The 9,811-nt window shown below is 36.8% G+C and overlaps 1 protein-coding gene across 1 annotated transcript in view; it reads left to right on the top strand.

Annotated features, from left to right (window-relative positions):
• The window catches only part of GUCY2C (guanylate cyclase 2C (heat stable enterotoxin receptor)), a 143,662-nt gene that overhangs the window by 105,285 nt on the left and 28,566 nt on the right, over nucleotides 1-9,811 (top strand). The window contains exon 20 of the mRNA XM_006888428.1: nucleotides 6,783-6,874. Coding sequence (XP_006888490.1) covers nucleotides 6,783-6,874 — 92 coding nt within the window. The remainder of the gene's footprint in view (nucleotides 1-6,782; nucleotides 6,875-9,811) is intronic.

The raw sequence follows: 9,811 nt of genomic DNA, 5'->3' as shown, positions 1-9,811 counted from the left end.
AACAACAACAACAACATCATTCACCAGTCTCTGTGTTCATGTTCCTTAGCCCACATTGTGTATAATCACACGATCCACTTCCCTGAAGAGGTTTTTAGTTTCTTTGAGACCTTCCAGTGATTGACAGAACCTGAAGACATACATGGGGATGGGAGGACTGAAAGGAGGAGGAATAATTAATACCATAGATAATGAATGCTATAGCAGTTTGGACATTTGAAACATTCCATCCCATAAGGTGGAAATCTGATATGAACAAGTCTTGTACTAATCACTGTAATAGAAATTATTAATGTAGAAATTATTCATCTCAGTAAGATGGATTCACACAGTGGCTGTAACAATGTGTTCAAACATAGTAACAATCGGGAGGATGGCACTGGCCTGAGCAGTGTCTGATTTTATTGTTCATAAGGTTGAAGTGAGTCAGAACAGATTTGCTGGCACAGAGTAATGATAAGGACATTTTTTTAAAAACAGAACTTTTCCTTTTAATTATGATGCTAATGAAAGTTTACAGAAAATATAGATTTTCATTCATTCATTGTTGTACTTTTTATCTCCTCTCCCTCCATTCCCCTTCCCCAGTTATTTATTTTTTTTAATATTCATTCATTGTTGCACAGTTACCTCCCTACCCCCTTACTCACAGTCCTCTTTGCAATGTACCTCTTATTCTGAACTGTTATCATATGTATAATGCTTAATCATATATTTCTTTTAAACAGTCTTTCCTTCATCTTTTTCAATGCAGTGTTCATTATTTATTGCCTCTTTTCTTAAATTCCTTCGAACCCCCAAGTCAGTTCCAGTTTTGTAACATTGGTGTTATGCAATATTTGTCCTTTTGTAACTGCGATATTTCACTCAGCATAGTGTCCTCCAGGGTCATGCATGTTATGTAACATTTTATGAGTTCCTTGTTTTTCAGTGTTGTGTGGTATTCCATTATGTGAATATATCATAGTTTTTCTATCTATTCATTTGTTGATGGGTACTTGGTTTGCTTCCATCTCTTTGCTATTATAAATAACACAGCAATAAACATGAGTGTGCGTTTATCTGTTTGGGTGGGAACTCTGTTTTCTTTAGAATATCTTCTGAATAGTGGAATTGCTGGGTCAAATTATATTCCTATTTGCAACTTTTTGAGAGAGCGCCAAACTGCCTTTGACAGTGGTTACATCATTTTATACTCCCACCAGCAGTAACTAAGGGTTCCAATCTCTCCACAACCTCTCCAGCATTGCTGTTTGCTGCTCTGCTGAACTTAGCTATTGCTACTGGGGTGAGAAGATACCTCAAGTTGTTTTGATAACAACATCTTAATCTCATCTGGAAAGATCATTTTCCCATGTAAAATAATATTCACATATTCTGGAGATTAGAACATAGATATATCTTTGAGAACCATTATTAGTCTATCAGGGAGCTCTGGTGGCCTAGTGGACAAGGAGTTGTGCTGTCAAACTGAAGGCAGGCGGTTCAAATCCACCAAATGTTCTACAGGCGAAAGATGGACAACCTCCTCTTTCACTATTTATAGCCTCTCCTAGAGGGTCAGCTATGAGTTGTCCCAGGCACAACAGTACGTAACAACATTAGTCTATCACACTCTCGTGCCCCTCTGTACCTTTAACTCAGGGAAGAGCTGGCTCATAGCCCCACATCACATTCTTAGTGTTTAGAAGCTAAAAGAGCAAAAATATGCATGTGGATGGCTTAATATACTATCCACTAACCAAAAAAGAGCAAACATTCACAAATATTATAAGAAAAATAACTGTTTACCCTTCTGTATCTCCCCTGTAATATATCCCTTGTTGGTGGAAATGGTTAGGTAAACACTTCAGCACTTGCCTAAAATTCAGCTATTCTACCTTACCCAAACACACCTGGGAAAACAAGCCTGACAATTGGCTTCCCAGAAGTCGCAGCCTTGAAAAGTTCTATGGAATTTTAAAAATTTGATTCTGCACACGTGGTGTTAACATGAGTCAGAACTAATCAAGTAACAAGTACCAAGAACATCACCCTCTGAAGTACTGTCTTTTCTCATTGCCTTTTCTGTGTGTGTGATAGCTTTTGGTTTGGTTTGGTTTGGTTTAAATAATCTTCGCAGAAGCTTTTAAAGAATATGTAATAGTTTTAGAATTTTACATGGCTTTCTAAAAATGTTTTTATTTTTTAATTTTCTTTTCTAATAAAAAAGATAGTAAGAAATCTGTTTTTAAATATATATGGCCTATTTTTTTTTTAAATCCTTTTTGTTTCTTAAAGAGTAAAGTTAGAAACATTTTAATGGTAAAACTACTTTGGAAGGTGGTAAGACGCTTTCTCAAAAAGTTGGAAATAGAAACACCATTTGACTCAGCAATTCCACTACTAGGAGTATACCCTAAAGAAACCAGAGCTCCCACCCAAACAGATAAATGTACACCCATGTTTATTGCTGTATTATTTAAAATAGTGAAGATATGGAGTCCAGCCAAGTGCCTATCAACAAATGAATGAATAGAAAAACTACGGTACATTCACACCATGGAATATTACAAAGCACTTATCATAAAATGTTATACAACATGGGTGACCCTGGATGACATTATGCTGAGTGAAATATCTCAGTCACAAAACGACAAATATTGCATAACACCATTATTATAAAACAGGACTGACATGAAGGTTGAGGAAAAATGAAAAAAAGAGGGGATAAATAATGGACACTACGTGGGTACAGATGAAGGGAAAAACAGTCTAAAAGGAATATATGATTAGGCATTATTTGTATGACAATCGTCCACTATAAGAGGTGCATAGTAAAGTGGACAGGGGGGAAAAGTGGGAGAGAGGGAGGAAATTATGCAACAATTAATGATTATTTTTCCCAAAACATAAAACTGGGGTGGGGGATAACGGAGGGAAATGTGCAGCCATGAATGAACGAAAAGGAAAAAAAAATATTGAAACACTTTTCTTAAATTCATGAGCCAGCCTGACAGATAGGTTTCAGAACCAGTTCTGTGGAACACAAACAAGCCATGTTTTATTCTCATCTTTCTTTTCTTATTCTACACTCAAGACAGACTAGAGCCTTAAGTTTCTGAGATATAACTGCTTCTATCCCTGCCTTTTTTATATTCCTTTGTGCTTTTTCCAATCCTGTCTTCCTTCCTGCAAATCTATTTCTTCCTCTCTGAACCTTCCTTTCCGAGTAAACTCTAGTGTTATTTAAAGCCTTTTACCAAAGTGTCATCCTCCTCAATAGTTCTGGACTTGGAAATAAAGAAGGAGCTTTCATTTCTAGGAGCTGTTTTCAAAGAAGTACAGACCTCTTGCCTTGAAAGCACCAAGAGCTAGAAAGTTCGCTATCTCTGGTGTCCTAACACTTGGGAGCCGCACTTCTATCCCATAGGCCATGCCTCTCTGGCAATTTAAAAAAAAATTAATTTCAGCTAAAACAATGCAAAATACTTAGCATGCTTATATGTGGTAACTGACTCACAGCTCTCTCTGCTATGGGGTTCTGAGGCTGTTGTTTGCTGTTCTGTTAAATTTTGCTACTCTTACTGGGGTGAGATGATACCTTATAGTTGTTGAAATTAAAATTTAACTTGGACCTGTGCTAAATCTGAGAATACAATGTATGCCCTATTACAGACTGATTAAATCAGGATACACTAAGGTAGAGTCTAGTGATAAATGTTGTCAAGGTTTCTCTGGTAATTCTAATATTAACTGTGACTGAGAACTATGGATGTAGAATCAAGCCTTCAGTCAGTATAACTTGTCTTATACAGACTGTTGTTGTTGATTGTCTTCGAGTTGAGCACAACTCATTGTGACCCTATGAACAAAAGGCCTGATGCCCCTCTCTAACTATCAACATTTATAAAAGTTCATAGAGTTTTCAGAGGCATGTTATTCAGGAAGTAGATGTCACTCCTGCTTCCAAACCTATCATAGTATGTTATGTGCCATTTGGTCGCCTATGATGTATAATGACCTTATGTACAGCACCTCTGAACTCTTCCCTGTCCTGAGCCAGTCTCACTAATTCTGACACACCAACCCTTTTTACTGTATCAATCCATCTCATTCAGAGTCTCCCTCTCCTGTGCTGTCCATCCACCCTACACTGCATAGTTTAAAATTAAGAAAGGTGTACATCAGGAATGTATCCTTTCTCCATATGTATTCAATCTGTATACTGAGTAAATCATTCAAGAATCTGGACTCTATGAAGAAGAGTGTGGCATCAGAATTGGAGAAGATTCATCAACAACCTGTGTTATGCAGGTGATATAACCTTGATGCTGAAAAAGGAGCAGGACTTGAAGTGCTTGCTGCAGAAGATCAAAGATGACAGCCTTACATAGACCAATGGAACAAAGTCTAGAACCCAGAAACGGACCTCTTTATCTATGGTCAATTGATACTCGACAAGGAAACAAAACCTATCAAATGGGGAAATGACAACCTCTTCAACAAATGGTGGTGGCAAAGCTGGACTGCTACCTGCAAAAAGCTGAAACAGGATCTACTTCTCACACCATAAACAAAAATCAACTCAAGGTGGATCAGAGACCTGGGAGTAAAGGCCAAAACCATAAAGTTCATAAGAGACAAACTGGAACTAAGCTTAGAGGGCCTAGTCTATGGTATAAAGAGACTGACAAATACAGCCAGAAATGCATAATCTGTAAAGGATAAAATTGATGAGCAGGAATCGCTGAAGATTAAATCTCTGTACTCATCAAAATATTTTTCTAACAGGATGAAAAGGAAACCTACTGACTGGAAAAAATATTTGGCAATATCATCTAAGACAAAGGTCTCATAACAAATGTTTATAGAACATTCCAGGGCCTTTAGAAGAAAAAGACTGACACCACAATTACAAAATGAACAAAAGACATGGAAAGGATTTCCACAGAAGAAGACATTCAGATGGCCAACAGACACATGAAAAAATGATCCAAATTACTGGCAATAAGAGATATATAAATCAAAATCACAATGAGATACCATCTCACCCTAGTAGCAGAGGCAAAGTTTAGTGGGGCAGCAAAGCAATAAACGTTGGAGAGGCTGTGGAGACATAGGAACTCTCATAACACTGTTGGTGGGATTGTAAAATGGTGCAACCACTCTGGAAGTCAGTTTGGTGTTTCCTAAAAATGTTGAAGACAGAAACTCTGTATGACTCAGCTATTCTACGATTAGGAATATGCCCCAAGGAAATTGGAACTGAAACACAAATGGAGATAGAAGCATCACAAGAAGATGGAAATAGTCCAAATGTCCAACCTCAACTGAATGGACTGAGAAATTGTGGTACACTCACACAATGAAATACTTTGCAGCACTCAGGAGCAATGATTTTGAAAAATACTGCATAACTTGGGATAGACTGGACAGTACTATGCTGAATGAACTAATTCCGTCTCATAAAAGACAAGTACTGTGTAAGACCATTATTGTAAAAATAGAAGGATAACTAGTAAAACATATATGAGTACCCACGGAGGGGGGAAGAGGTGGGAGCAAAGGTGTAAGGATAGGTAGTGGCAAAACCACAGGGTTATACACTTTGGTGGGTGAAGGGAGAGAGTGAAGGAAATGGGAAGGATCCAGCAGGGCAAGGTCCAATGCTGATTGATTTTATAAAAGATAATGCACGGGAATGATTGTATGAAATATAATGTGTTTGAACTTTTCAAGCAAACCAATATAAAACAAAATTTTAAAAAGATGACATTCTTTTATATGGATTCTATTCCAACATCAAGAAGACAAAAATCTTACTACTGTACTGATAAGCAGCATCATGCTAGATGGAAAAAAAGATTGAAATTGTCAATGATTTCATCTTACTTGAAACCACATCAATACACTTGAGACTAGCAGTCAAGAGATCAGAAGTTGTATTACATTGGGAAAGTCTGCAGTAAGGAATTTCTCAAATTACTGAGGAGCAATGGTGTCAGCTTGAAGACTAAGGTATGTCTGTCAGGCCATAGTCTTTCCAATCATTTGCTATGCATCTTAGAGAAAGACAATGAAAAGGATGACAGAAGAAGAATTGATGCTTTTGAGTGATGCGTATTGGAAAAGAGCACTGAATATATCTCATGGACTTCCAAAAGAACACACAGATATGTCTTGGAGAAAATGCAGCCAGAATGCTCTTGGAGGCAAAGATGGTAAATCTTCTTCATCTTTTATGTATGTCATGCTGTTAGGAGAGATTATTCCTTGGAGAAGGACATCATGCTTGGAAAGATAGAGGGTTAGTGAAAGAGAAGGAAGACTTGATGAGATGGATTGATACAGTGATTGCCGCAATGGGCTCGAGGTATGTCAGCGATGATGAGGATGGCACAATATAGGACAGGGTTCAGAGTTTTTCATAGAGTTGCTATGAGTCATACTTGATTTGGCAGCACCTAGCAATACAATTACTCCCATTATAGAAGAGACTGATGAAATCCAAGTCTGTTGTCACAGAGTTGATCAAACCCATAACAACTCTATAAGAAAGAGAAGAATAATCTCATAATATTATAAACATTATAACTCTATAAACCTTTAGAGAAGCACAATGCTATGTATTTCTCCTGTTAAGTGGCTGGTAGGTGTGAACCACAGATCTTTGGTTAGCAGGCGACCACTGTAACCACAGCACCACCAGGACTCCTTTTTATAGAAGAGAGCTGGATAGGATTTCTATTTTGATTGAACAGCTTTCACCTTAGCTAATTGATCTCTTCCTTCTCTCCCAGGTTTATCTACTTGTAAAAAGCTGTTGGGAGGAAGATCCTGAAAAGAGACCAGATTTCAAGAAAATTGAGACTACCCTGGCCAAGATATTTGGGTATTGCTTAAATTTTCACTTTTCCTTACTAATTTCAGATTGTTCCAGTAGCAGCTGATATTTGAGGTTCCTGAAGAATGAGTATACTCAGTTTGATAGAAAAATCCCACACTGCCGCACCCATTAAAAAAAAATTAAAATGATGTGGAGACTAAAAGTCCATTTCTTAGAGAAATACCCTCTTGAAAAATTATAGCTACTCAAGGTTAAAACTTGGCTGATTAAACAGTAGTTTATGGCTGAGCAGAAATTTGTCTATTAAAAATACAGCTCCAAGGTACCTCTACGGGAAATGAAGACTTACACATTTGTTGTGAATCCTGTGAGGCTTTAAAGACCCCAAATGATTCTTCAGATCAATTAGTATCTTGAGATTTTTTTTCCCTTAAAAAAAACCCAAAATCTGTACTGTGATTTTAACAAAAGTTTACAGAAAGTTTGGATTTTTGACCATTCATTGTTGCATATTCTCCTCCCCCCTTCCTTTCACCCTTCCTCAGTCCACTTTGCAATTGACTTCTTGTTCCAGATTATTGTCATACATATAATGCCCAATCACATATTTCTTTCATATAGTTCTTCCCCTCATCTGCTTCAATGCAGTATTCATTATCTCTCTTTCCTATTCTCTCCCCAACCCCCCACGTCAATCCTATTTTATAACAGGGGTGTTATGCAGTATTTGTCCTTTTGTGACAGATATTTCACTCAGCATAATGTCTTCCAGGTTCCCATATGTTATGTAGTGTTCTACAAGTTCATTGTTTTTCAGTGCTGCATAATATTCCATTGTGTGAATACACCATAGTTTTTCTATCTATTCATTTGTTTTTGTGCACTTGGCTGATTCCATCTCTTTGCTATTATTAATAATGGAGCAATAAACACAAGCATTCATACATCTGTTTGAGTTGCAGCTCTGGTTTCCTTAGGATATATTTCCACTAGTGGAATTCCAGGGTCAAATGGTATTTCTTTTTGAGAAAGCGTCAGATCACCTTCCATAGTGGTTGTACCATTTCACATTCCCACCAGCAGTGAATAAAGTTCCAATCTCTCCACAATCTTGCCAGCATTTGTTGTTTGCTGCCCTGTTGGACTTTGCTATTGTTCCTGGGGTAAGATGGTATCTCATAGTTGTTTTGATTTGCATCTCTCTGATAGGTAGGGATTTTGAACATTTTTACATATGTTTGTTGGCTCTCTAAATTTCTTCATTGGTGAAGTGTCCATTTATATCTTCTACTCATTTTGTTATTGGGTTGTTTACCTTTTTTTGTTGTTGTTGTGGTATTGGAGTGTTCTATAAATTTTACATATGAGTCCCTTATCAATTATAACATTGCCAAATATTTTTTCCCACTCTACTGGTTTCCTTTTTACCTTGTTGGAACTTTTTTTATGTGCATTTAATTCTTAGGAGATGCCATTCTTCTCTTTTATTCTCTCCTGGTTGTAGGTTTTTCATTATGCTTGGAAATCTGTTAGGGCTTCTAGAGTTGTCCCTAGCTTTTCTCTGATAAATTCTATAGTCTTTGGTTTCACTTATAGGTAAAAAAAAAATAAAAATAAAAATCTTAAGATCTTAAAGTCTTAGATCATCGATCTTAGCCCTAGATCAAGACTTGTGTCACGATTCAGAGTGTATATCTAGGTAAAAAAAAAAAAAAAGATATATTAAGATCTTAAAGTCTGAGATCATTGATCTTAGCCTTAGATGAAGACTTATGTCATGATTCAGAATGTTTATCAGCCTTAAAGATAAAAGATTAGCACACAATGTTCCAGCTAGGTTCAGTCATAGATTTCATATATTGTCTGACACAAAGGAGGCTGAGAAAACCAACACTGGCTTTAGAACTAAGCCTAATTTCTACAGCGGGATCTGAATGGGATCCTATGGGACATTGCTATGGGACTCTGGACAAATCAATAATCCTCACTGGTGTCAGTTTTCTTGTGAGTGAAATTGGATTGAACAAGATGATTGCTATAGTTCCTTCCAGTTCCAACTTTCTGTACTTCTAATTAGAACAACAGATTCAGATTCTTAAATGAGGCTACAGGCCAGGGTTAGAAATGAAGTAAAGTGAAGTTAATCAAAGTGTGGTCATTGGTTGATAGAACTAAACAGTTATCTGTGGGAATGGATCAAGAACAAAGACAGAATTTCATCCTCTTTCACTCCTTCACAGAGCTGTCACTAAGGTTCAATGAGTGTGTGACAGATGAAATGTAAGCTCATTATACTAAATTGGGCCCTTGATATTTAGCCCTTAATGCAATTCTCAAACTTCCCTGAACATTGGAATCACCTGGGAAGTTTTTAAAGGTGCTGATACCTGGACCTAGAGAGTCAGAATCTAGAGTAATTGTCATTGAGTGTCGGCTGAGCATCAGGATTTTTTAATTGCTCCCCAGGTGATTAAATATAAAAGCAAGGTTAAGAGAGTAGGCTTAGTTGAATTAATAATTGAAGAAGATAATGAATAATTCATCTTCTTCCTTAACACCTGCTCCCTAACCCATTCTATCCAACTAAACACTGTATTTGTGAATTCAAAAGAATCCCCTGGGAACCTTGTTTCAATAAAGTCAGTTTCTTAATTCCAAAATCCACCATTTGGAATGTACTAAATATTTAACCAGCATCCCTTCCTACTGTACCTTACGGGTTCTGAGATAGGTTTTCTTCTACTGAGTTCAAAAAAGATAACTTACCATAGTTCTGGTTATAATCATGAATGGAATATGATTTACTAAACCCCACCAGTGATATATGAGTTCTGAAAATTAACTCCCCTCTTCTCAACTTTCAAGACTGAAAACACATATCTCCTTAATGAGCTGGATATGGTTATCATTGTCACATAAAGAGGAAATATTATCTAAGTTTTCTTGGTTTAACAGGATAAACTAGAGTTAGCTTTTAAAAAA

The sequence above is a fragment of the Elephantulus edwardii genome, unplaced genomic scaffold (assembly GCF_000299155.1).
Source record: "Elephantulus edwardii isolate Elephantulus edwardi_28Jun2011 unplaced genomic scaffold, EleEdw1.0 scaffold00067, whole genome shotgun sequence".
In the NCBI taxonomy this organism is placed as follows: domain Eukaryota; kingdom Metazoa; phylum Chordata; class Mammalia; order Macroscelidea; family Macroscelididae; genus Elephantulus; species Elephantulus edwardii.
The sequence above is the reverse complement of the archived record's forward strand: the minus strand, read 5'-3'. Positions and strand labels throughout refer to the sequence as shown.